Below are 27,945 nucleotides of genomic sequence, written 5' to 3' on the forward strand. Positions count from 1 at the left end.
AGCAGCTCATCCATATAGGTTATTTTCAGGAAAATAAAGAAACCAACATCTGTGGCTAAAAGGAAAGATTCTAAATAAAAGTGAGTTGTTTTCTAATGTTATTTGAAGTTTAGAAAATAAAAGCAAATTACCTGGGTCAACATAGAATATCCCAGTGAAAAGGACGGAGTATGTTAAGCGTCCATTAGGGCGAAAAGGTGCTTCCCACCTCACGTGGGCTTTCCGGGATCCCTGTGTTTTGACAAACACATTTACTGTTCCTTCAGGAGGAGCTTCTAGAGTTCGATTTTCCACCTGTGAGTATAAAAAGATTTATTTTTGTTTGCAAATAAAATAAGTACATGGTTCGCTTTGAGCATATTTCTTCAAAGAATCTCTTTTTGCTGTGAAGTAAACTATTTTGACAGTAGCATCTTGTATGAATACCTCATTTTGTCAGCAGGATCAAAGCACACCTCATGTTTTCTTCCCCCTGCTGCTAAAGCTTAGAATTTGAGCTCCTGACCAAGGCAGCTGTTTGTGATTTCCAGAATATGTGGATCTGCTCACACTGTGATTGTGCCTATGGCTGTGCATATCCATAGACCAATTCTAGGACTGCTTTAAAATAATTTTTATGTGATTGCAAAAGAGAAGAAAGGCATGCAGTCTGTTTTTGTAAGTCCTTGGCTGAGGTGGTAGACTTCTGGCCTCTGTCAAAAAGCCACGCCAATCAAGTATCTTGACTCTCTCTCTCTCTCACACACACACACACAAACACACACACGTGCATGCATACATGTGTGCACAAGCATGCATGCATACATGCAACATTTTTATGAGCTATGTTGCTATTAGTTATGTAAAAATGGCATCATGCTAACATTAAGAAATATATGCATCCTAGGGACTCTATCCCTAAGGCACAATCACAAAAAAATCTTGATTGTGTTAATGAAGCTATGCAGAAAACAGCAAAAGATGAATTATTCAAGAGAAGGACTCTGAAATAAAATGTAATCCCTAGCGGTACAGTGGTCAGGAAGATTACAATAGCTAAATAAGTAAAACAAACGGTCAGAGGAAGACGTAGTTGGCAAGAAAGAAGAAAAGAGTTCAGAATTTTTTTACTATCTTTTAATCATTAGCTTAAATTCAGTTAACTAATCACTACAAACTCATAAACATCACTCAAAAATACTTGACCTTTCACAATTTACTAAATGTGTTGATAATTTCAACTTCATTCTTAAGGTACAGGCTCTTGCCTCCCAAGAAGGTCATCAAACATGAAATCCTTAGGTAGGCAAATATTATCAATTATAAAACCTTTATTTGTTAGGGTGAATGCACTTTATCAATTATGAAAATAAATAAAGAAAGTGTTAATTTTTAGTAACTATGAGGTCACAACATGTTTTATTTTCATCAGAGAAAAGCTATGGGGTTCTTTAGAACTATAACGCTTCCTCTTTTGTTTTTAGTTTAATAGTTATGTACAGAAATGATGAAGAAACTAGGCTAGAAAAATATCAATTCATCATTTTAATATTTTATGACAATGTAGTTGGTTTTATTATGCCTATCTATGTAGTTCATATTATTGTATATAGAATGATTTTAAAGTATTCCAAATAAAATGAGACTTGAAAAGTTGAAGAATTAAGGGCAATTTCAGATAATTATATTATAATCCTCAAATAGTTGGTTAATTCAAAATAAATATGTTTCGTAACATTTTCTTAAGTATTTGGATAAACACGTCAGTTTTTACTATACATTGAATTTGGAAATTGCTGACCTGGTCTTTCTTTTTCATTTTACTTTTTTGATTATCTACCTTGCCATAAAAGGAATATGAAGGAAAAGGCACCTGGGAAAGGTAAAAATTGGCTTGGCTTTGGCTTGGAAACCTCTCTTGACATAGAAAAAATACTTGAGAGCAAGTGTGCAATAAAAACATACAAACACTTCAATACACTGTAATTCTTTTGTTTTAAAATGGAGTGAGTCTTGCTCTGTCTCTGAGGCTGGAGTGCAGCTCACTGGAACCCCCACCTCCCGGGTTCAAGCTATTCTCCCGCCTTAGCCTCCCGAGTAGCTGGGACTACAGGCGCCCGCCACCACACCCAGCTAACTTTTGTATTTTTAGTAGAGATGGGGTTTCACTACATTGGCCAGGCTAGTCTCAAACTCCTTACCTTGTGATCCTCCCGCTTCGGCCTCCCAAAGTGCTGGGATTAGAGGCGTGAGCCACCACGCCTCACCATAAACTGTTATTCTTAATAAAACTCTTGCAATGTACCAGAAATTTGTGTAAATGATATTTTATTTAATTTTTTACACCAACTCTCTTAAAGTAGACATTATTTGTCTTTGTAATAGTTGAGAAATCTGGGGCTTTGTGGAATAAGTATATCTTCTAAGGAGGCATCGGGATTTAAGAGGTTTAAGCACATTTAAGGCAGACTTTCCCTATAGCATTTGCTTGACTATTATATATTGCCATTAAGATTTAGATATCTGAAATAACACACTTATTTGCTTCTTTGCAAAAAAACAAACAAACAAACAAACAAAAAACATGTAAACATGTGAAAGGGTCAATGTGTTTGTACTTGTGTATTTATCCAGGTCTATTTATCTGTGTAAGTATGACATCACTAAGGAACCAAGACAACTTTTTAGCCGTATCACACAGGAATGACCTATAGTTTCTCACTTCATCCTTAAAAGAGTCCCTGGAGAATCAATCTAATGAATGTTCCAATACAAGACACGGTCATAAAATTCTCAATCTTAGACTCCACTAGTGTTATATAACATTGACTAAGTGAGGAATAAGAAAGAAAAGTGATTTTCTTATGGAAAACATTATTGTATTTTATTAAAGAATATTACAAAATGTGAAGGGTTTCCCTCTAATACAATTGAAAGGAAGGAAAGCATTTAAAAAGTTTCTGCTGCATTCTGTTAATTTTTACATTATTTCAAAATTTATAAAACTCCAATTTCATTGAATTTAACTTGACAATACACATTAGCATCTAAAAATTTGGTTCAGAGGCATTGTCAATTGTTTTCTATATTGGAATTTCCATAAGAGTCAAATACATTATTTAGATGAGTAAGAACTGAACACACCACAGGGGAATCATTGTGGGTTTTGTTGTTGCTGTTTGTTTTGCTTTGTTTTTGTTTTTTCCAGATAGGTACAGGGCAACTCCTTCTGCACCATAAATAATAGCTAACAAACTGGTCAGATTAGGAAAAAAAAAATGAGCTAATACTACATTCAAGTGGTAAGAATATGGAACTTCTGTGTGTCTTTTTATTTTTAAAAATACCACACCAAATTCATATTTTTTATTATATGAGCAATTTGCAATTTGGAAGATGAACCATATCACATTTGGGACTGTGAAGCATATTTCTCATAGAAAACATTGAATAGTATTTCCCTGCATGCATGGATAATCTAAATAACAAGAATTATCATTAAGAAATGTTAGATGAACAAAAAAATGAACTCTTTTAAAATTTATTCTGATTTTTGCCAGCAAAATATTTAAAAGCAGAAATGATAAATTTTCTATTTCAATGAAATTTTTTTATTTAAAATGTCAGAGTATTGGGCTCTCTTTTGATGAATACCTTAAGAAACCGTCATACACCATTGCCACGTTTGACTGAATTTTGTTGAGTACCATGTTTAATGATAGAAAACTCTGCTTTTTAAGATTGATTCATAGATTTCTTAAGTCAATAAGCACACATTAAATAGAATCATCAACAAAAATAAGCTGAATCTGTAATATCCTTTGTGATTTGTGCTAGCTATCCAGGGCTATTTAAATACTCAGATATGGAATCACTTAAGGGTTTACATATAATGTGATGGGGACAAAAATATTTTGCAAACCGGTTGAAGACCATGGGCTTTAACTTCTGGGTAACATATAGTTGACTTGTTCTAAATAAAGACATTGTTGTTCAATCCCAGTGATTAGAGATGGATCATTGACTAGGGAAAAGCGTTTGCATACTGAGTACAGGATAAAGAAAGTACCAAGGGAGAAAATAACTCTGTGCTGTAAGTCAAGATTGAGTCTGGAATATACGAAGCCGTGGCAGACTAGGTTTTACAACCCAATTCTATTTCCCCCCTTCCCGTCAAAGCTTTGTGGCATTTGATTTCTTAAAGTTAACGTAGCTACCATCTGTGCAGGATGCAGATCGATAATGCAGGTCCCCCTTATTTAAAGTTGCCAGAACATCAGGAGACACCGCTGAGCCAATTTTGTAACCAGAACTACGATGTGCAGCTTACATTTTGAAAAAGTGTAAATTTCAATCTCATGTGACGTGTTCTTTTGTTTCTTTTTCTTTTTTTTTCTTTTTTCTTTCTTTTTTTTTTTTTTTTTTGAATGGAGAAGAAAAGCTGGCCTATTGCCATTCCTGCATTTAAGGGTAAGTATCCATCAGAGGGGTCTGGGCTATAAAATGCTTAATGGCAATAAAGACTACAGCTCAGCTCCACCGGTGGATGGTGTTAGCTGCTTGGAAAGCAACCAATCTCTGAAACAAAATGAGAGGTGTGATCAAAAATAAGGAAGCATAAATTAAAACATAGAGCTGTTTTCCGAGGTAATATTTATATAATATACTCTTCAGTGAAGACAGCATGCATTAAAATGATAGGGCATTAGCAAACATTGCCAAAAAATATCTAAGACTAATGAGCATTTTCCATCTAAAGAAGCAAAATCTAATTAATCAAGAAAAATGCACAAAAGTGTAATGTGATGTTTTGAAACTAAAGAATGTCCTGCTAGTTTATGATAATTATGTGCTATTAATTGGGTTTTAAAAATTATATTAGGAATAGAAAGTATAATCTTGTCAAGCTGTTAACTGCTAATGAAATATAGATATACATTTCAGATACAGATTTCTGAAATATGAATATCAAAAGCTGATATTAATTTAATTTTCAATACCGTTCTTACGAAGCTGTATCACATAAAACTATTTTATCCTAATAGATGAGGTAAACTCAACCTATTAATTGATTAACTACCTGTTGGGGAGCAGTGTTGCCATATTGTGGCACTTACAGACTTTCAATTATTTTCATTTTTTAACCTTAAATTTACTTAGATGTTGAGCCCATGATTAGAAAGAAAAAAAATCCACCTTCAATATGTCACTAAATTAGGAAAAATTTCATGTTTGCCTACTACACTAGCCAACTTATCTTTCTTTCAATAAAATGTAGACTCTGCCCTTCACTAGACCTATGTTCAGTCTTGAAATTTATGTCGAATATAAAATCTTAGTAACTCTTAAATGAACTTTTATAAAAAGAAAAATCTCCCATCCTGCTTGAAAGGCTAGCTGTGGAGAGGGTGAGTCACTGCCACTTACTTCTTCCTTAATATTCAGTGTCATCTGACATTTAACACATTCCTAGAATGTAAATTTAGATACTCACCAGCGGGCCCAGAGCACAACCTTTGGCTGTGCATGCTTGGACTCTGAAAGAATGTAAACTCCAAGGAGCAAATCCATAAGCACGACAGCTGAGTTCCGAGGAATTGTGGATTAATACACCATCTAGATATAATCCATAACTCATGATAACACCTGGGAAGATAATAATTGCCTTTCAGTATGACTACTAGACAATAGCAAAGAAGATCTTAAGAAAGCAAGCACTCTTGATGTGATTTCTGGTTTCATGGAATCATTAAATCACAGACTCTGGTATTTCTCCTTGTCTAGACTCTGTCTCTTACCAAAGGATAAAATAGATGTTACCCTTGAATATCAAATTGTAAAGCTAATTAATACAGAGACAGAAATAAAACCTACCAGTTCCAGCATGAGAATCTTTCTGTTGCATCCTGTTAGCAGTTGCCATGTGTGTTCCAGATCAAAAATTAATAAGTAAAGCATACTTATAATTTGTATTGCTTTCTAAAAAATATATTCTTAATAGATATGCCCCAGAAGTAAATCGACCTTATTTGTTAATGACTCATGATGTATCAGGCACTGTTCTAAGCACCTGGTACGCATTGGCTTCTTTTTAACCCTCTCTTCATAGCATCCCTATAACAGGCAAAAAGAAAAGGTATCATTTTGGAGGAGAAACTGACTTTCTACTGCATGTTGTCTGTCAGTCAGGACATTCAAAAGGGCATCTCTTTATATGACCTGGTCCAATCATATAAGCATTGAAAATCTGCAGCAACCCAATCAAGATAGAACATGAAGGACATAGACCTCCTTAGTAATGAAGATCCAGTGACCTCACTAGGTAAAAAATTCCAAACAAGTCAGGTGCGATGACTCATACCTGTAATCCCAGCACTTTGGGAGGCCAAAGCAGAAGGACAACTTGAGCCCCAAAGTTCAAGACCAGACTGGGCAATGTAGTGAGACTCTACCTCTACAAAAAATAAAAATAAAAGAACTCCAGACAGATGAACTACGAGCTGAGGGCAAGGAGAAGAAGTTGTAAATATCAGCTATGACCTCACAACTAATTATAGAAACAAGAATTATAAATGCTGTCATGTTTTATTTCTGATTATTACACAGAAGTTTGTATATCGTAACCAATTTTCCTTCCTCCTTTCCCCATTGATTTATGTAAATAGGGTTAGTGGGTATTAATTTATAGTTTAGTTTTTTTAAGTTGGAGAATATCCAGCTGGGTTGTGTCTGAACTAAAAGGGGAATTAACAGCACCCAGATAAGAATATGATGAGGGAGGTGAGAGCACCATCATTTGTACAAAGCATTGTAGTATCATGTTCGATGGAAGCACAGAGTGATTGTTATTGGTAATGAAAGGTGGTGGAAAGTACAAGGGGGTATGTGAATGCCGAGTAGCTAAGAAGGTGATTCGTCTGATGTCCACTCCAGCCACACATCCATGCTTCCATAGCCTGTTCTGTACGGCTGAATTTACAAACTACAAACTACATTTCCAACTCTTGCTTGTTGGCCTTCTATTAGGTTTTGCCAGTGGGAGGCACTGCGAGGAGGACAGAAGCAGGAAGAAAGAAAACGACCAGCTTCTAGCTCCAAGAGCTGAGGCCTTTGCTGACAGCTGCTGTGTCAGCAGGGGACAAAGCACCTGCAGCCTCAAGCATTCTAGACAGAAGAAGCCTCTCTTCTGCACTTTCTGCCTCTTCAGTAGTGGAATGTTTTTGGCATTTCAGCTCTGGTTGGGGCAGTGTCCTATAATGGTTCAAATGTCAAATCGGTAAGTGTAGCAATAAGCAGCAGCTCTCATCAATCATCCTTTTTTTCCTTCCAGTACCTGCCACCTTTCCCTTTTGTTCTTCCAGCCCGTCTTTACAACACCTTGAGAGCAACCTACTTGTATAAAATATCCTCTGTTTTAAATATCTGAAATGTTTTCTCTTATACTAATCAGACGTGGGTCAATACGTTCTCTTAGGATTAAAGCATTTTTTATTTAAATGAGTTAATACTTTTAAAAAGCTACTGCTGTAACTCATTTTCCTTTAAGAAGATAACCTTGTACAGTTTATCATTCTGATAAGTCCATTTCCCTTATTTCCAAATTTTTTGAAAAGAGTATTTTACTATCAGGTACCACTTATAGCTCCTCACACAGAAAAAGATTGGCTGCCAGTGTCTGTTTTCCTTTATTTCTGGTGTGACCATCTATGGGAACTTTATGAATACCTATAGAAAGTATTTGATTTAATTCTATTCAATACTTGACACACAAAGACACAAATGAATTAAAGCTGAGAAGTGAAAGACACATAGTGAAAAAACCACCTACCTATAATACATAGAAAATTTAAAGGGAAAAAAACATATAATCAGGTAATAACAATGACAAAAAAATTCTTATGTGCCAGACTCTCTGTGAAGCAGTCAGTTAACCCCCCAAAAAATCTTATGTACAAATAGTGTGTCGCAGAAGCTCTTAAAGAAACCATAAGACCCTAGAAATACTATCTATTTGACCTGCTTTTCAACTGAGATAGAAAGTACCTAAATCAATAGTTCCCTTTTCTTACATAATTGGGGAACAGAGAATGTCTTTTATGTTAGGATTATGTGCATAATATCTCATTTATCTGACATATTGGGAAATGAGATATTTTATAGAAGTTAATTTTCATTATAACTAAGTCTCATCTCCTTAAGCATGAACTCTAAAAATCTTAACCATTTTTGAAGGAAATCTTTCTAGTAAGTACTACACACTTACCTGTCTTCTCACAGAGAATATAATGAATATAACTGAATCATTTTGTGAAGACTCAAAGTTTGATTATGGACATCAAATACTACATTCTCTAACTCTATAATGCCTTAGTGATTGATGAGATATACAGGGTTCTTACCCAGCTTCTACCCTAAACATCACTCAGTGACTGCACCTTACCAATTCTTGTGTCATTGTTTGAGTTCTTCTACATCCTCTCTCAGTGACAGTCTCTCCAAAGTTACTTCTTCTTCTTCTTCTTTTTTTTTTTTTTTTGTCTATCGGACTCTAGCAAGTCAACCCTTAGCAATCTATGTTGAGAAGCTAGATAACCTTGACATCTGGCACTATGGATATACAAAGAGCAGACCGTTATTGAAAGAAGGGCTTAGACTAAAATGAATACATGACAAATAAGCTGAGAATGAAATTAAGTGAGATTTGTGACAGTTAATTCAACTGCTCAAAAACTTTTTAGTATCCACGATGTATCTAACTGAGAGGTGGATGAGAATGAAGTCTAACTTTAACATGGGTGAGATCACAGACAAACACACGCACACACACACACACACACACACACACACACACACACACACACACACAGAGTTACCTGGCATCCTGTAGGTAAACAGTATTTGACAGCATATGGAGGAAGGGCTGAAGTATCAATTGTAGAATCACATTGTAGGACTAATATTATACTGATACACACACACACACACACACACACACACACACATCATATTAAGCTGATTTCAATATAAACAGAATCAATAAAATATAAAACATTGTATGATTCAGTTTTAAAACACACTTTTAGTAAGCCAATCAGTCTAAAACACCTATTGACATGACAATTTTAATTTCATTGACCTCAGATTCTTAAAACAGAGTAACAAAAACTAACAAATACAATGTAGTGGACACTTTAAACTGAAGCCTAAGAAGATGCTTTTTACTTTAACTAGAATACAGGATATGTACCAATAGCTTTTTTTTTTTTTTCAACTTTTATTTTAGATTCAGGAGGTTTGTGTGCAGGTTTCTTACATGGGTATACTGTGTGATGCTGAGGTTTGGGATACGAATGATCCCACCACCCAGATAGTGAGCATAGTACTCAACAGTTAGTTTTTCAACCCTTACTCCCCATTCCCTGCCATTAACCCTCAGGGTCTACTGTTGCCATCTTTATGTCCATGAGTACCCAATGTTTAGCTCTCCCTTATAAAGGAGAATATGCAATATTTGTTTGTTTTGCTCTTGTATTAATTTGCTTAGTATAAAATCCTCCAGCTTCATAGATGTTGCTGCAAAGGACATGATTTCAGGATGTTCTTTTTGTGGTTATGTAGTATTTCGTAGTGTATATGTACCATATTTTTTTATTCAACCCACTGTTGATGGGCACCTAGGTTGATTCCATGTCTTTGCTATTGCAAATAGTACTGTGATGAACACACCAGTGCATGTTTCTTTTGGCAGAATACTTTGTCTTCCTTTGGGTGTATACCCAGTAATGGGGTTGCTGGGTCAAATGGTGGTTCTGTTTTAAGTTATTTGAAAAACCTTCAACTGCTTTCCACAGTGGCTGAACTAATTTACATTCCCACCAACAGTATACAAGCATTCAACCCCTTTCTCTGCAGCCTTGCCAGCATCTGTTGTTTTTTGACTTTTTAATAGTAGCCATTCTGACTGGTGTTAGATGGTACTCATTGTGGTTTTGATATGCAACTCTCTGATGATTAGTGATGTTGAACATGTTTGTTAGCTGTTTGTCTGCCTTCTTTTGAGAAGTGTCTGTTCATGTCTTTTACCCACTTTTTAATGGGTTGTTTTTTACTTGCTGATTTGAGTTTCTTATAGATTTTGGCTATTTGACCTTTGTCAAATGGGTGGTTTGTGAATATTTTCTCCCACTCTGTAAGTTGTCTGCTTACTCTGTTGATAGTTTGTTTTGCTGTGCTGAAGCTCTTTAGTTTAATTAGGTTCCACTTGTCAATTTTTGTTTTTGCTGCAATTGCTTTTGAGGACTTGGTCATAAGTTCTTTCCCGAGGATGACATACAGAATGGTGTTTCCTAGGTTTTCCTCTAGGATTCTTATAATATGAGCTCTTACTTTAAATCTTTAATCCATCTTGAGTTAATTTTTGCATATGGTGAAAAGTAGGGGTCTGGTTTCATTCCTCTGCATAAGGCTAGCAAGCTACCCCAGCACCATTTTAAAAATAGGGAGTCCTTTCTCCATTGATTATTTTTGTTGACTTTGTAAATGATCAGATGGCTGTAGATGCACAGCTGTATTTCTAGATTCTCTTTTCTGTTCCACTGGTCTACGTGTTCCGTTTTTGTACCAGTATCATGTTGTTTTGGTTACTATAGCCTTATAGTATAGTTTGAAGTTGAGTAATGTGATGCCTCCAGCTTTGTTCTTTTTGCTTAGAATTGCTTTGGCTATTCAGGCTCTTTTTTGGTTCCATATGAATTTTAGAATAGCTTTTTTCTAATTCTGTGAAAAATTATATTGGTAGTTTGATAAAAATAGCATTGAATCTGTAAATTGTTTTGGGCACTATGGCCATTTCAGTGATATTGATTCTTCTACTACATGAGCATGGAACATTTTTCTATTTGTGCCATACACGATTTATTTTACCAGTGTTTTGTAGTTTGTCTTGTAGACATCTTTCACCTCCTTGGATGGATGTATTCCTAGGTATTTACTGTTTTGTGGCTATTGTAAATTAGATTGCCTTCTTGATTTGGCTCTCAGTTTGAACATTATTGGTGTATAGAAATGCTACTCATTTTTGCACATTTATTTTGTATTCTAAAACTTTACTGATGTTGTTTGTCAGTTCTAGGAACTTTCTGGTGGAATCTTTTGGGTTTCTAGGCATAAAATCACATCAGCGAAGAAAGATAGTTTGACTTCTTCTTTTCCTACTTGTATTTATTTTATTTCTTTCTTGTGCCTGATTGCTCTGGCAAGGACTTCCAGAACTATGTGGAGTAAAAGTGGTGAGAGTGGGCATTCTTATCTTGTTCATATTCTCAAATGGAATACTTCCAGCTTCTACCTTCTCTGTATGATGTTGGCTGTGGGTTTGTCATAGATAGCTCTTATTATTTTGAGGTATGTTCCTTTGATGCCTACTTTATTGAGGGCTTTTATCATGAAGGTATATTGGATTTTATTGAAAGTTTTTTTCTGTATCTATTGAGATGATCATGTGCTTTTGCTTTCAGTTCTATTTATGTGATCAATCACATTTTTAAATATATTTCCAACTCAAGGAGATTTATGAATCACATTTATTGATTTGTATATGTTTAGCCAAACTTGGCATCCTAGGAATGAAGCCTACTTTATTGTGTTGACTTAACTTTTTTGTTGTGCTATTGAATTTGGTTTGCTAGTACTTTGTTGGGGATTTTTGTGTCTATGTTTATCAGGGATATTGGCCTATAGTTTCCTTTTTCAGTTGTGTCTTTGACAAGTTTTGCTATCAGGGAGATGCTGGCCTCATAGAATGTGTTAAGAAAGAGTCCTTCCTTCTTGATATTTTGGAATAGTTTTAGGAGAATCATTACCAACTCTTCCTTGTACATCTGGTGAAATTTGGGTGTGAATCTACCTGGTCCAGGTTTCTTTTCTTTTTTGGTAGGGGGGGGGGTTTCTACCAAAAACAACAGCAACAACAACAACAACAACAACAACAAAACCATCCTCAGACAGTATTATAAACACATCTATCCACACAAACTAGAAAATCTAGAGAAAATTCTTAGAAACAAGCAACTTCCAAAGAGTGAATCAGGAAGAAACTAAAACGCTTTACAGACCAACGTCAAGTTTGAAAATTGAATCAGTAATAATAATAAAAAAAATCTGTGTTAGCTTCAAGTTTAGTTTGTTCTTGTTTTGCTAGTACCTTTAGGTGAGATGTTAGTTTGTTAATTTTAGATCTTTCTAACTTGTTGAGGTAACTATTTAGCACTATAAACTTTCCTCTGAATACTGTCTTTGCTACATCCCAGAGATTTTGGTATGTTGTACCCCTGTTTTCATTTATTTTAAAGAAAATTTTGACTTTTGAATAGCTCTGGCGAATGTAAAATTTTGAGTCCTTGAAATGCCATGTAAGTATTTTCAAAATTATAGAATACTTGAAATAATTTTTTAAATTAATTAATTTTAATTTTTTTGGAGATGGAGTCTAGCTCTGTAGCCCATGCTGGAGTACAGTGGTGTGATCTCGGCTCACTGCAACCTTCGCCTCCCAGGGAGGTGAATCAAGCAATTCTCCTGCCTCAGCCTCCTAGATAGCTGTGATTACAGGTGTCTGCCACCATGCCCAGCTAATTTTTGTATTTTTAGTAGAGACGGGATTTCACTGTGTTGGTCAGGCTAGTCTTGAACTCCTGACCTTTTGATCCACCCTCCTCAGCCTCCCAAAGTGTTGGGATTACAGGCATGAGCCACCATGCCGGGCCAAAATAATTTAAAGTAATTTAAAATATGTTCTGGGCCCAGCATGGTGGCTCATGCCTATAATCCCAGCATTTTGAGAGGCAAAGGGAAGTGAATGGCTTGAGTCTAGGAGTTTGAGACCAGCCTGGGCAATGTGGCAAAACCTTGTCTCTGCAAAAAAAGCAAAAACTTAGTTGGGCATGATGAAATGTGCCTGTGGTCCTGGCTACTTGAGAGGCTGAGGTGGCAGAATCACTTGGGCGAGGTTACAGAGGTCGAGGTTGCAGTGAGCTGTGATCACACCACTACACTGCAGCCTAGGGGACAAAGTGAGACCCTTTCTTAAAAAAGAAAATTAAAATGCTCTGATGACTTACTTTGAGTCAGACAATAGGGTACACACTTTTATGGATTATTTTCTTCAACATTGACAACTCCAAAAAATAAGAATTGTTGTCATTGTCATAAAGAGCAGGGAATGGATTCTTAGAGGGGCAAACCCATTTTTCAGGGTTATAAAAAATAAATTCAGTTGTGGAAACTGGCAATCTCACTCCACTCTTGTCACTACTCTTGTTACATGTTTCTGGTCTAATTTCCTCTTCTAAAATTTTTAGGAATTTCACTTGAATTAAGAACCAATGAATATGCTCTGCCTCTAAAAGCAATCAAGATTAGCCTAATAAAAAGATTAATATAAGTATATTGAAAGTCAATCAAGCGTAAAGTACTATACTTGGTGTTTTGGGAAGTAAGAACAGAAAGAATAAGAATAATATCTACCTTTATGGAAGTAAGAAAAGAGTTAAATATAGGTATAATTAAATAACAATTCAAGAGTTAAACAAGCATCATAAGCACCACAATGACTTTATGCCAAACAAATGACATGGTTAAATAGTAGACAGTATGTACACGACCCTCTAGCAGGGAATAATCTCTCTGGCTAAAGAAGTGCTATAGGCTTTTTAGAGCAGTCAAGTCTTCCATATACGGAAGCGGAGTATTCAATAAGTCATGTGATGAAGCTAATGTGACTCCCCTGAAAGGTAGTATGTGAAAAACCTATGTTTCAAGACGATGCTTCTGGTGAGGAAAATGACATTTGCCATTGCCGAGAAGTAAGAAAGTGCAAGGTTTAGTAAATGTATCCCAAATAGATTAATAATTTGCTGTTATTCCTGTAGCTGGATGTATTATTCCATTCTCATGCTGATAATAAAGACATACCTGAGACTGGGTAATTCATAAAGGAAAGAGATTTAATGGGCTCTCCAGTTCCACATGGCTAGGGAGGCCTCATAATCATGGCAGAAGGTGAAGGAGGAGCAAAGGCATGTCTTACACAGCAGCAGGTAAGAAAGCTTGTGCAGGGAACTCCCCTTTATAAAACCATCAGATCTCATGAGATTTATTCACTATCATGAGAACAACATAGGAAAAACATGCCCCCATAGTTCAATTATCTCCCACGGGGTCCCTCCCATGACAAGTGTGGATTTTTACAATTCAAGGTGAGATTTGGGTGGGGATACAGAGCCAAACCATATCACTGGATAAAGCCTAATAGAAAACAAAACTTCAAAGGGAGTTTGGGGCCTTGAATGACACTACAAGGAGTTGGAATTTTATGATACACAGGAGACTATCAGTGTTTTTATGAACTGACTAGCAACAAGATAAAGTCATATACAGAAAAATTAATCTAGAATCACATATAAAATAGACTGGAGTAGGGAAGACCATGGAGGTAGTAACAGTGAGATGGTCAAAAACATCAAACAGGAAAAATAATTATTAAAGTCATCTTCTCCTGAATGTATAGGAAGTAGTCGTGAATGAGGCAGGGATGTGGGAATGATGCATTTCAGCAGTAGTCTGTGGCAAGACAAACATCTTCAGCAGTTATATATACTTTCTTTTTAATTAAAAAAAAAAAACTTTGACACTTAGGGATGGAATGTGTTAGATTGCGATATGGTATGATAATGTCACTATTCAGAAAAGAGTGTTCCTTTATCAAACATGAACAATGAAGTTAACAATCTCATAAAAGCCTACTTCCAAAAAACTAACTTACCCTTCTGTTCCTGGTTAAAAAGGGAATTGTTTTTCAGTCTGAGGATAAGAAAAAACTATGTCTTGTGATGGAATTGTTCTGTACTTGATTGTATCAGTGTCAAAATCTTAGTTGTGATATTGTATTATAGTTTCAGAAGATGTTGTCATTGAGAGAAACTGAATTAAAGATACATGTAATCTCTTTCTTATAATTGCTTGTGAATCTATAATTATCTCAAAATAAAATATTTAAATTAAAAAATACTCTTGTGCAGGGGAGCATGCCAGGTAAGAAGACACAAACACTTTAAAGTCCAAAGAAGTTCATGCTAAAGCAATAACAACTGGATTGAGTGTTTTAATCAAGTACCATTTAATCTTCAGGAAAAACTCTTGATAGTGGAATGGTTTTTATTTCAGATGAGAAAAAATAGATGACAAAAAAAGGTTTTAGAGAGGTTTGGTAACTTGGCCAGTGTTAATACAGCCAGGAAGTGGTAGAGCTATGTGTCGGCACTGAAGCATTCAGACTCCACAGTGCATACAACCTTACAGCTTCCATATACCTATTTTTTCTACATTTTAAAAATCATGTAATAAAATATAACATATAAAAGTATATATAATATCAATTCCATTTTAATGACAAATTTAAAAGCCAAAGGCCATGTAACCATTACTCACGTTGAAAACATAGAATGTTGCAAGGACCCCAGAAATCTCCTGTCTATAATTGGAGCCCTTTCCCTTCCTCACAGATAACTATGAGGACTTTTGAAGAACCACATCCTTGCTTTTCTACTGAGAAATGCATCCCTTAACATAAGCAAGTTTCTCATGGTTTTCTAACTTACATTAATAGAGTTATGTTGTATGTATAATTTTTGCATCCTGCTTTGTGTAACATAATATTCATGAGTTCTATACATGTTTTTAAGAGTAGCCATACTTCACTCATTTTTAGTTATGTGTAGTATTCCTGTAGGGCAAATGTTATTTATTTATTCTACTCTTGATAGATATTTAGAATGTTTCTATATTTTAGCTATGACATCAGTGTAATTATACATATTTTTGTACATGTGTCCTGAAGCACATGTATACAAGTTTTCTAGGACAAATGTCCTGGAGAGAAATTGTTGAAATATGTTCAGTTTTACTAGACAGTGCTCATCTCTTTTTGAAAGTGTGTCAATTCTAGTGTACATGTGAGTCCATGTGAGTTCTCATTGTTCTATATCCTCAAAAAGACCTTATTGTCAGACTTTGACATTTTTGGCAGTATTAGATGTAAAAAATGATATCTTGTTTTGGTATTATCTTTTACTTTTGGATTATTACAGAGGTTGGTCCATTTTCTTATGTTTATCAGACATTTTATTTTTCTTCTTTTGTGAAATGACTTTTCAGATGCTAACTCCAGTTTATTATAGATGTGTAGGAATATTTTATATATTCTGGATACAGTTTTCTGATGGTTACATGTGTTCTAAATATCATCTATCTTACTACTTATCTTTGTGGGTATTTATAGTAAATTTTGATAAAAGTAAATGTTAATTTTAGTAACTCCTTTATTATTATGAAACTACCTTTTTATATCTAATAATACTGCTCACTGTAAAGCATTCTTTGTCTGATATTAAAATAGGTCCATCAGTTTTCTTTTCCTTTTCATTCTTTGACATTAAACCCTGTTATGTGATTTTGTTTTAGAACAGGAGGCTTAACAGCTATTTCAGGGTCCTCTCCTCTAACTTTGGGGACTCCTCAGGATGTAACTATTGGCTAAACACTCCTTGTAACACTCACTCAAGGACTATACCAAATCCACATTAATGGGAATCCATTTGAGGACTATCTACTAGTCCAAGCACCAAACCTTATTGCCAACATCTTTTATAATTAATGGTTAGCTGGCATTAATGAGATGTGGTTGTACCGAGGAATGGATGCTAATCATTTACCAGATAGCCTCCATAAATGTTGTGGTTTCATTCAACGGCATTTTATTAAGCCTTGAGGAAAAATGAAGGAGCACTACACCTATTGACATAAAAGGATGTTTATTCCATATGAATTAGAGAAAAAAAGCAAGTTGCAGAACAGGATAAATTATACGACCAATTATTTTGAATCAATTTTGTGCATATACTTTTAAGTAAGTAATTATTCATTCAATCAGCAAGTTAGTTATTGAGTGCCTCCCCTGTTCTGGGCACTATTTCAAAACAAAGTCAAAAGCTTCCAAGCCAATTGCCTTCTTTTTCAGGGCTCTTCCTCCATCCACTTCAGTACTTCTATCATGATCACATACCTTTAAAACTTGGTTAGATAGCAAAAACTCACTAAGCTTTTATTTCCTGACCAACAAAATGGGATAATATTCCTTGCCCTGGTGGTCTGACAGTTGATCTGAGAATCGAACAAGTGAGCATATGTGAATGTGCTTTAGTAGTAATAAGCACTGTGCACATAGAACGGCCACACATAGAGCTGTCCCTTGCTTGTAGTATGAGTTAAAGTCTTACTTGTTATGGGAAGCTCACCTTAGACTATCTCCTCCAGTTCTGACCTATGTCATGTGCTGCACTTCTCTTGTAAAAACTAAACTAATATCTCTCAAAAATAAGCTTAGGCAGGTCTGTATTCCTCCCTGGTACACTATCTGTCATTAGCCAATAGTTTCTTATATCTGTGTGCTATCTTTTCACTTAAAATTCATTACTTTCCAATTAAGTCCAGAAAGTGCAAAGAAACAAGTGTTTACTACATACTGTAAAATAATTTTTGTAAGTCTGCTGGATTTAGATTTGGTTTCTGATCATCATCTGGCTCATCAGTAATTATGGGGTAGCTACTGTGAGCCAGGCATTGTGTTGCATGCTGGTAATACAGAAGTTGTCAGAACAGTCATGGTTACTTCCTTCACAAAACTTTCAATCTAAATGAAAGAACAGACTAGACTTTAGATGTATTATGTGGATGTAAAGTTTACTTTTTGAAAACCAGATGGATAGAAGGAAAATATGGGATAAGGAAGGGAGAGGTGGATGCTAACCTAGTCTGGGTAAGTTACATAATGGGGCTTATCTGAGAAACTAACCTTGATTTTTATTTTATTTATTTATTTATTTATTTATTTATTTATTTATTTATTTTTTGAGATGGAGTTTTGCTCTTGTTGCCTAGACTGGAGTACAATGGTGCAATCTCGGCTCACTGGAACCTCCACCTCCCATGTTCAAGTGATTCTTCTGTCTTAGCCTCTTGAGTAGCTGGGATTACAGGCACCTGTCACCATGCCCAGATAATTTTGTATTTTTAGTAGAGGCGGGGTTTTGCCATGTTGGCCAGGCTGGTCTTGAACTCCTGACCTCAGGTGTTACACCCACCTCAGCTTCCCAAAGTGCTGGAATTACAGGCTTGAGTCACCGCTCCCAGCTGAAACTGACCTTTAAGCTAAACTTGGCACTCAGAGCTACTTCATCAAGAGGAAGATGTCATAAGTCATTATTTCACTAATGATAACAAACAAATATTTTATAACAATAAGAGAAAAGTTTTCAAAGATATATTAATAAGTTGATTATTATTTGCAAAAATTAAATATGATGGGTTTATTAGGTCAGCAAGCTGCCACTAGAACCTGGCTCTCCTTATTGGCCTTTAAAATGTCTATTGTATTGAAACAAAGTTTAAGAAAATGGAAATTTTATTCACTTATTTATTCTTGCCACTCTTAGCATGAAGAAAGTCATTTTAAATGTATCTTCACACACTACCTCCCATCAAAACACACACACACACACAAAACACCTCTCTGTGTTAAATGTGGATTAAGTAAAATTTAGGAATCAGTCAGGGTTTCAACTGGAAACCAATGACACTCAAATGGCAATGGAAGAGATTTTAGTGGAACTCCTATTTACAAAGATGCGGACAGGGTTAAGGGAAAGCAAACAGTGATAATAAAGCATCCCCAGCTAGTACTAGCTAGGATTGCTAGACCATTCTAACTAGTTGGCTCGGAGTCAGTAAACATCTTTACGTTTGTAGGGGAAAAGGTGAGAACAAATTCAGGAACCTGAAGAAACCTGATGCTATAGGAAAGCGCCTTTGAATAGGAACTGTAGCCTTTACTAGAGGAATGCAGCCCTGGAATCCAGAGCCATGCAGAAAGACAGCCAAAGGGAATAAGTTCTGAGACTCCACGCTCCTCTCACCCTCTCATCTTTTGCTCTTGCTGCCCATGGACAAACCAACAGGAAGCCAGAGAGAGACGAAGCCCACTGCCACTGTGAGGAAAGGGTCAGCCTTGCAGGGCATGGGACAGAGTGGAAAAGGAGAGTGAATCTAGAAAAGCAAAAGAGAAATATTCAGCATAAAAAATATCATTTGTTCTATTATATTGTACCACATTGTATTTTTTCAGGCTTTTTCTTGCTTATTCTCTGGTACTAATAATCAGTAAGACAGCTGAAGCAAAATAAAACTGTAACATGCCATGTGGCAAAGGGGGTCAGGTTCTGGCTTAATTCCGTTTAATTTAATCTAGTTCTAGACATTCAGCTCTTCAATGGATGAGCCACAAAATGGATACTTAATTCCCATTGGCTGTACAACAGAAGGAATTTCAAGTTTATCACCTTTCTGTTTCCATAATGATAGGATTTTTAAGGTGTTTAATTTTCACAAGGAAGCTGGATGATAATTGTCCATAAAGCATATCCACTGGGATATATATCTTTGTGCCTCTTCATCATGTTATGTCAAATTGTATTTCCAAAGGTGCTCAATAGGTTGTCATATATAACCAAGGAAATTCAATGCAAGTATAATACAAAGTAAATTTAATACAAGGTAACTCTATTTACACTGTAGAATTCTGTTTACTGTAAGAATTAAACAACAATGCTTTAGTGTGTCATAAAAATAACATGCATAGTGAATATAGATGCTCCAAACATATTTGTTTGTCTTTTCCAGTGCAGCATGGCAATAGAAGTATCAACTGAGGGCTTCCCCCAAGGTCCAGAAGTTGATTGAATGTGGCAGATATCTCCCTGTGTGAATACTTGATCCTTCAATTAAAAAAGGAAAAGAGAGAAGAGCTTTCACATTGTGGGATAATGCCTTATTACTGTTATGCTCTCCTAAAAATGGAATCAACGGAATCTAAAAAAGACTGTGCTTGGGAAATTCTACCTGACAAACTGACTGGAGGTGTTTCATAAAAGTTACACAAGGTTTGCTCAAAACTGTCAAGCAGTTTTCCTAAGTGATTCGCTGAGTTCCATAATCCATTTCACCTATTAAAAGTGAACATTTCTAGGAAAGAAAATAGAATCACGTTTTGACCATTTAAAAATAAAGTTATTTCAAAATAAAAAGTAAGAAAATCAAACAAAATACCAAACAGTTATCTCTCTAAAACCAGAGAAAAACCGGAACACGGATCTTATGAATTTTAAATATTGGCACTAAGAACAGGACATTGAACAGGTAAAAGTAACAAAATTTTGTTTTCATATGGCTAGATTAAATTCTACATTATAAGCCTTTCTACAAAAAGTAGAAGCAGGTAGTATAGTGAAGAAAACCATGAAGTTTTGTCATTCACACCTTGCTTTGATTTGTACAACCTTTCTGCTTAATCAGCTGTCTTGATTTTGAGTAATTAAATTGTTTAATACTTATAAATCTAAGTTTCCACATTTGTGAAATAACAATACCTATTTCATGGGCTAGTTATGGGAATTAAAGTACCTGGCAAATTCTTATAAATTATAGCTGTTATTATTATTACTAATGTTATTAGTGTTAGCAGGAAATCAAGTATTTCTTTCTATGCATGTATAGAATATTTAATTTGTATTTATACATACATCTTCATGTGCATACATTATAAAAATTTATTTCTATAGCATCATCTCTTAATGTGAAGGACAACATATATAGAGCATATATGAAAGATCTATAGTTAATTGATTTCTCTACCATCCATTACTGACAGAATGTAAAAGCTCAAAACACTGAGCCAAATTTTTTTTAATAATGCTCTATTGTCTTCAAGGTGCTACGTGTAAGTCTACAAAAATAATCAGCCTCCTAAGATGTTTCTATTATTTTTGACATGATTGCCACCGTTTTGATACATGTTCACATATAAATTCTCACAAAGATGGACCAATATGAAAGACTAAATTAGGAAAATATTTCCATAAGCTTCTCAGGTCCCCTTCACTTCTCAAGAAGATCCTAGACCATGTCTAATGGGTGCCCAGCTCTCATGCTTCTCCCTCTCTCTCTTTTTTGTTTTAGACATGGTCTCACTCTGTCACCCAGGCTGAAGTGCAGTGGCACAATTGTGGTTCACTGCAACCCCTGACTCCCACGTTCAAGTGATTCTCATGCCCCAGCCTCCCAAGTAGCTGGGACTACAGGCACACACTACCATGGCTAATTTTTTCTTTGTTTTTTGTTTTTTTGTTTTGGTAGAGACAGGGTTTCATCATGTTTCCCAGACTGGTCTCGAACTCCTGGGCTCAAGTGATCTGCCCACCTCGACCTCCCAAATTGCTGGGATTACAGGCGTGAGCCGCCACGCGCAGCTAAATACTTCTCTCTTAATTATGCCCATGTTGTTATTAACAAATCCTGATCACAGTAAAAATACATCCTTTCATACTGAGACACGCAAAGCGCGAACAAGACAAGTCTATGTGCTGTCTTTCATTAGAATATCTACAGATTACCAGGCTGATGAAATCTTAAGCAAAAGGACTGGGTCTCTAAGTGTGTGCTTTAAGCCTTCAGCAGGCCCAAGAGGAAGATTCATTTCTGCTGCCTTTGAAATTATCCCACCTGTATAACAGAATCATAAAATGTGCTCACAGTGTGCATTTGTGTATGTTGTATGATTGCATATGAATATGCTTCTCACATCAACACTATTACAGTTTTGTTATTGTCCCTATCATCAGTCAATATGAATTCATTCGACAGCTTTATAACACCCCTCTACTCTGTGGCACTCTGTCAAGGGCCAGGACTAGGGCAGTGAAAAAGGCACATATGATTCCTGCCTTCATGCGGCTTAGTCTAATAAAGAAACTATTTTAGGTCGATTTACTTAGGTAAAAATAGAGATTAGTTACAAGGAATTATGGTTATTAATAAAAGGTAAACATTTTATATTCCATATTTTTAGTTAGTATTTTAAAAAACACATATTCTAATTAGTTTAAAATGTCACTTTAAATGTTATGCTAGATAATGACGAATAAGTTTGGCATAGTCAGATAGCTATGCTGTTTTAGCAAGGTAGACTTGAAGTGTGAAGAAAAAACATATTTCAGGATTCTAAGGCCTAAGCTTCTAAAAGGGAATATGGCTCATGAGAATTTGGAAGCTCTCAAAAGCATAACTTTAATTATGCAATTGCAATCTACACAATACAGGTCACAAATTTATTAGACAGTAATCCTTCGTGCTACTTCTCTGTGATGGCTAAGGTCTTACAAAGGAAGCATCAAGGTCCTACATAAGGGTTCCTAGGAACCTTGGACCTAAAAGTCGCTCTGTTCGGCGGTTTTAAAATCATGTCTGAAATCGCAGCCTGCAAAGAACACCTTTGCCAGAGGGAACGTGGGTGCAAAGGACTCTGATTAGAGAAACACAGAGCTGAAGTGTCACACCATCATTTTTGCAGGTATGTGAAGCAAGGGACTAGAATTAAGCAGGACATATTTGAAGACGAGCAAAGCCTTAGGTGTGAATCGAGTGATAATGACTCAGTACTTAAAGACTGTACTTGGCAGACTGACGCGATTAATAGCAAGTAACATTGTAGTAGTAAAATCACAGAAATGTCCATCAGTAAAAAGATGGGTCTTATAAGCTGTAGTTTCATCAGTGGGATTGCATACCGCCTTTTGAAAGAATGAGGTCACGTTCCACTGAACTGCAAGGAAAGATGTTTGCACCATATTGTGAAGTGAGAAAAGTAAACTCCACAACAACGCAAATAGTATGAGCTCACTCTTGTTTAACAAATGCATATTTTATGCATAGATCTCTAAGTGATTATTAATCAACAAATTTGTTTGTTTTAAACTAACACTGCTCTTAATCTTTTTTTTTTTTTCTAGTTTAGAAGTTTGTGGCATTTTATTACATCCTCCCTATATCATTTTTTTTATTATGGTAGAAAACACAACATAAAATTGGGCATCTTAACCATTTTAAGTGTACGATCATGTTATCTACATACACATGGTTGTGCAACAGATTTGTAGAACTTTGTCGTCTTGGAAAACTGAAGCTCTAAACCCATTGAACAGCATCTCTCCATTTTCCCCTTCCACCCAGCCCTTGGTAACTGTAATTCTGCTTTCTGTGTCTGTGCATTCAACTACTGTAGATATAAACTCACATAAGTGCAATCATGCAGTATTTGTCTTTTTGTGAGTGGCTTATTTCATTTACCATAATGTCCTCAAGTTTCATCCACATTGTATCGTATGACAGGACTTCCTTCTTCTTAAGGCTGAATGATATTCCATTGTATAAATATATCACATTTTTCTTATGCATTTATCTGTCCATAGACACTTGAATTTTTGCACCTCTTAGCTACTGTGAATAATGCTGCAATGTATCTCGTTTCCAATTCTTTTGGATATATTTCAAGAAGTGGGATTGCTACATCATATAATAATTCTATTATTAATTATCTGAGGAACCTCTATACTGTTTTTCATAGCAGATGCACCATCTAATATTCCCACCAACAGTACTTAAGGGTCCCAATTTCTCCACATCCTTTCCAGAATGTGTTGTTTTCTGTTTTTTACTTTAATAATGGTGATCAACAAATTTTTAACTGAGCAATTATTATGTGCCAAGGCACTATTCTTGGAGCTGCTGGTACACTACTGAACAAAAGACACCAAATTAGGAAAAATTCTCAGGGCTCATGAAGTATGTACTGAACCAACTTGCAAGCTCCCCAGCACAGACACTGTGGAGAAGGACCAGGTTGGGAGACAAGGAAGAGAACTGAAATAACAAAGGGAGAGGATATTTTCTTAAAGCCCTGGTTAAGGATTACCATCAGACTTTCACGAGTAGGAGCTGATCATTTCAGTCAGAATCAGTTACGAAAAGGAGAGAATGTTTCGTATGACATGGTGGCCAAAGGATACCAACTGTTTGATTGGCAAGAATTGGACATTTATGTCAGAACCATTTATACCTTTCATATTTTGTCATATATAGGCATGCATAAAAATATACCTAGTTCTCACTATAGAAGGTGGGTTTAATTTTTCTCAACAAATCTTTGTTCATGTTTATAAATCCCTAGTGAAAAAACATTCCTTTAGGTACATAACTGACTAACAGAGTCAAGATTTTGAAACCTGAGTGTGCAAAACCAGGCAAGTAGTACCAGTTTCAGACTAAACACATGTATATCTCTGGTCCTGCCACATCTTTATGAGGATGCAGAGGGATGACATGTCCACATCTCACAGGGCATCACTAGGAGCTGCTTCTTTGTATACCTGGCACCTTGTACACCTCCCTACCTTGTGAGCATTCATTTATATGGATATTTTCCCCAAGGGACTCTGACATCCTTGAGATCAAGAAGCAAGGAAATTCACTGTATATATAAGAGTGATGGAACCTAGTAGGCCATCAAAATACATACTTTGAATGAACAAATGCAAATTTTTTGCATGGCATGAAGAGGCTCCTGAAGCGATCTGGGTAAGCAATATTAATGACCTTCACTAGTGAGTGCAGTCGAGGGGTTGTGTGGTGACAGCAGTCAGGGATGAACAAGGATTAAAGTGAAGACTGCTGCTCAGTATCCTGGCTGGCAGGGCTGGGTGGTGCAAATCCATGAGAGAGGGAATACAGGAGAAAGAGCAAGTAGAGAGACAGAGACCGTGAGGAGAAATCAACTTGGATATGCTGAGTTGAAGATGTAACACAAATTCAGGTGGAGGATTTTGTGAGAGGTCTCAGTTGGAAAATGTATTAAATACCCAGGAGCATTTTGATGATAACCAAGGCAGTGGAAGATTCTGATTATTTAGGAGGCCCGTGGTGGAGCCTAGAATCTACTTCTTCAATTGGTGCTCCCAAGATGGTTCTAAGAATCAGATAAGTTTGAGAAATACCATTTAAAATCTTTTGAAAGGGTTTATTTAGTTACACAAGAATGAAGTCTATCTTATTCTCCAATTGTATTTGTCTTCTGCAGCATATCCAGAAATTAGAAAGCAACCATTAGGTAGCATATATTGCCACGTGGGCCTAGTACCATTAACTTTGAATTGGGTATAATCCAGAAAAGAAAATTAAAAATTGTTTGGTCAAATGCAAGATCGACACTCCCAAAATAGAAACCCAGGCCCAGAACCTACACAGATAGAAAAATATATTTTAGGAACGAATGCATTTTGAACAAATATATTGCAGGCACCGGATGGTATCATCTCTCTTGGTATCATTAAAAAGCCAGGGCTTTGGAGTATATATGCCACCGATCAAAGGTAATTTCCACAAGAGACATTAAATGAATTAAATATTATTGGGTACCAATAAAAAGTAGAACATTGTGTTAGGCTCTGTGGAGTGAAAGAGAAATTAATGATTTATGGTCCTTATCATCTGGTGGGAGTGTTTGACATATACCCAAATAACTTTAAGCACAGGCTGAATGAAATTCCATTATGAAGGCATAGAAACAGGTCACATAGTCAAGAGAAGAGGGAAAGTTTACGTTAAACTTAAGGAACAGTAGAATGACTCCATAGAATAAGAGGCCTACGGTTAGCCTAGAAGAAGGAGTTGGATTTCTACAGGTAAAGACAGGGTGCTGATGGACGGGATTGTTAATCTCAGTTTTCTTTTCTTTTCTTTTTTTTTGAGACGGAATCTTGCTCTGTCACCCAGGTTGGAGTGCAGTGACACGATCTCGGCTCACTGCAAGCTCTGCCTCCCAGGTTCACGCCATTCTCCTGCCTTAGCCTCCCCAGTAGCTGGGACTACAGGCGCCCGCCACCACGCCTGGCTAATATTTTGTATTTTTAGTACAGATGGGGTTTCACCATGTTAGCCAGGATGGTCTCGATCTCCTGACCTCGTGATCTGCCCGCCTCAGCCTCCCAAAGCGCTGAGATTACAGGCATGAGTCACAGCGTCCGGCCTGTTAATCTCAATTTTCTAATCAAGGAAACTGGGGTGCATGGAAGTTAATGAATTTCCCAAGGTAACACAGTCACTGTACATTAGAAACAATTTTTTACTCCAGGACTATTTGACTCCACCCATGTTTCACAACCCAACATTAAGCCATAAATATTACAGCGTGGCTAGAAAGGAAAATGTGTTACAAGGCAATGTGTATTCAGGTTGAGTCACAAGTTGGTAGGAACCTGAATACCAGACTAAAAATTTGGACTTTATTCTTTGGGCATTGGAGGAGAAGCGTGGGGACTTTGAAGACAGATAGAGAGACAAGATGTTTTCCAACAATCAGATTATCCCTCTCTAGACAATCAACAAGAGAAACAAAATGCTAAAAAATTGGAGGAAAGTGGGGAGAAATAGTAAAAAAAGAGTAGTTTTTTAAAAAATAAAACTACCTTTTAAATGTCTAACCATTGTACCACAATTAAAATTCTAAAAATCCCACTGTGATTAAACACAAGACTTTGGAATACCATGGAAGTGCTAATACAAATCTCCAAAATCTTCCAAATTCTTCTTGCTTGATGAGTACATTTTAAAACTGCTTGCAAATATACAACACATACACAAATACACAAAACATTCAAAGAGCTTTGAAATGTGGAAAATATTTCCCTGAACAATTGAAGATTCTGAGTTCAATTGTAGTTCCAATTGCATTTACCAATTGGGATGGAGGGAAGTGTTCTACTATGCAAATCATGTAATAGCATTTCACAGCAATCTGATTGAAATAAATCATTAACATTTTCATTGTCACCTATGAACTAGAGTTCTTTGTGGAGTAAGAATCATAACAAGATGGTTGATGGCTTAATATAGTATCAAATAGGCATCCATTTATTTTTTCTTGGAAAATTTGTAATAGTACAGGAATAACTTCAATAGCACAGATAATAACTCACTCTGATTATTAGAATTCTCTCCATTACCTCAAATATATCTAGTGCATTTGCCAAAAGTTTAATTAAAATGAGATGGCTGGAATAATTAATATCATAGTAAACATAAGACAAACTAATAAAACTGTAACTTTTTTCTTTCATTCTTTGTGCCTATGCTAAAAGAGTCCATTTCAATTTTCAGTAATGAGTTACTTAAAAGAGTTTCTATGATATTAAAAGTCTTCTTGATATTTGTCTCAAAGAGGAATGAAATTTAATGTCAAGTAAGCTTCCATCATTGTGAAACAATGGTACTATGTTATGTGAATCTTAAAGATATTTCCACTAAACGAATAAAGCAATTTCTACTCAAAACTACTATAAATTCTTCATAATGAGGTTTTATTTTAGTGAAACATAACTGACTAACTTAATTTACTAAACTGGACAAAAACATATATATTGCTTAGAAATGCACAGAACTTGCTTCCAGCTAAATATGTATAAATATATGTGTGTTTAATCTATGCGTTGTTTAAAAACTGCATGTTGAAATATTTATAAATAGTACATTAAAAAATACAGAGTTCCAAGTAGCCTCTTTTAAAATAAACTTATTAAATCAAAAGCCTTTTGACACCATATGTACATGAACTTTCCACCTCTCTCCTTCTCCGAGGAAGAACTAATGGCTTTTAAAAACAGAAAGTCATTGAAAATACAATGTCACTCTCACTACGGCATTTTTGGGAATCCTCCCCATTTGCTCTCTTCACCTCTCCTGGAGCATATTAAACAATAAGATGCAGTACACAAGAACTATCAAAAGGGAGCACTTTTGAGCCACCAAAATTGTGTGTTAGCCTAAAAACCACAATCTCCCCAACTACAGACAATGATACTATCTTAGGTATTTTATGTGCTAAAATGATCATTAAAAATTAAGCACCACATATAAGCTGCCATTTAGAATATTAATTTACCTTTGCTAATCATCTTTTTAACTTGAGGC

At 35.8% G+C, this 27,945-nt stretch overlaps 1 protein-coding gene across 1 annotated transcript in view; it reads right to left on the reverse strand.

The window, feature by feature from the left end:
* The window catches only part of LOC105493520 (usherin), a 789,359-nt gene that overhangs the window by 340,715 nt on the left and 420,699 nt on the right, over positions 1–27,945 (reverse strand). Inside the window, exons 35-36 of the mRNA XM_024796490.2 lie at positions 5,474–5,625; positions 132–294 (exon numbers count right to left, since the gene is read on the reverse strand). Coding sequence (XP_024652258.2) covers positions 132–294; positions 5,474–5,625 — 315 coding nt within the window. The remainder of the gene's footprint in view (positions 1–131; positions 295–5,473; positions 5,626–27,945) is intronic.

This window comes from Macaca nemestrina, chromosome 1 (genome assembly GCF_043159975.1).
Source record: "Macaca nemestrina isolate mMacNem1 chromosome 1, mMacNem.hap1, whole genome shotgun sequence".
NCBI lineage: Eukaryota > Metazoa > Chordata > Mammalia > Primates > Cercopithecidae > Macaca > Macaca nemestrina.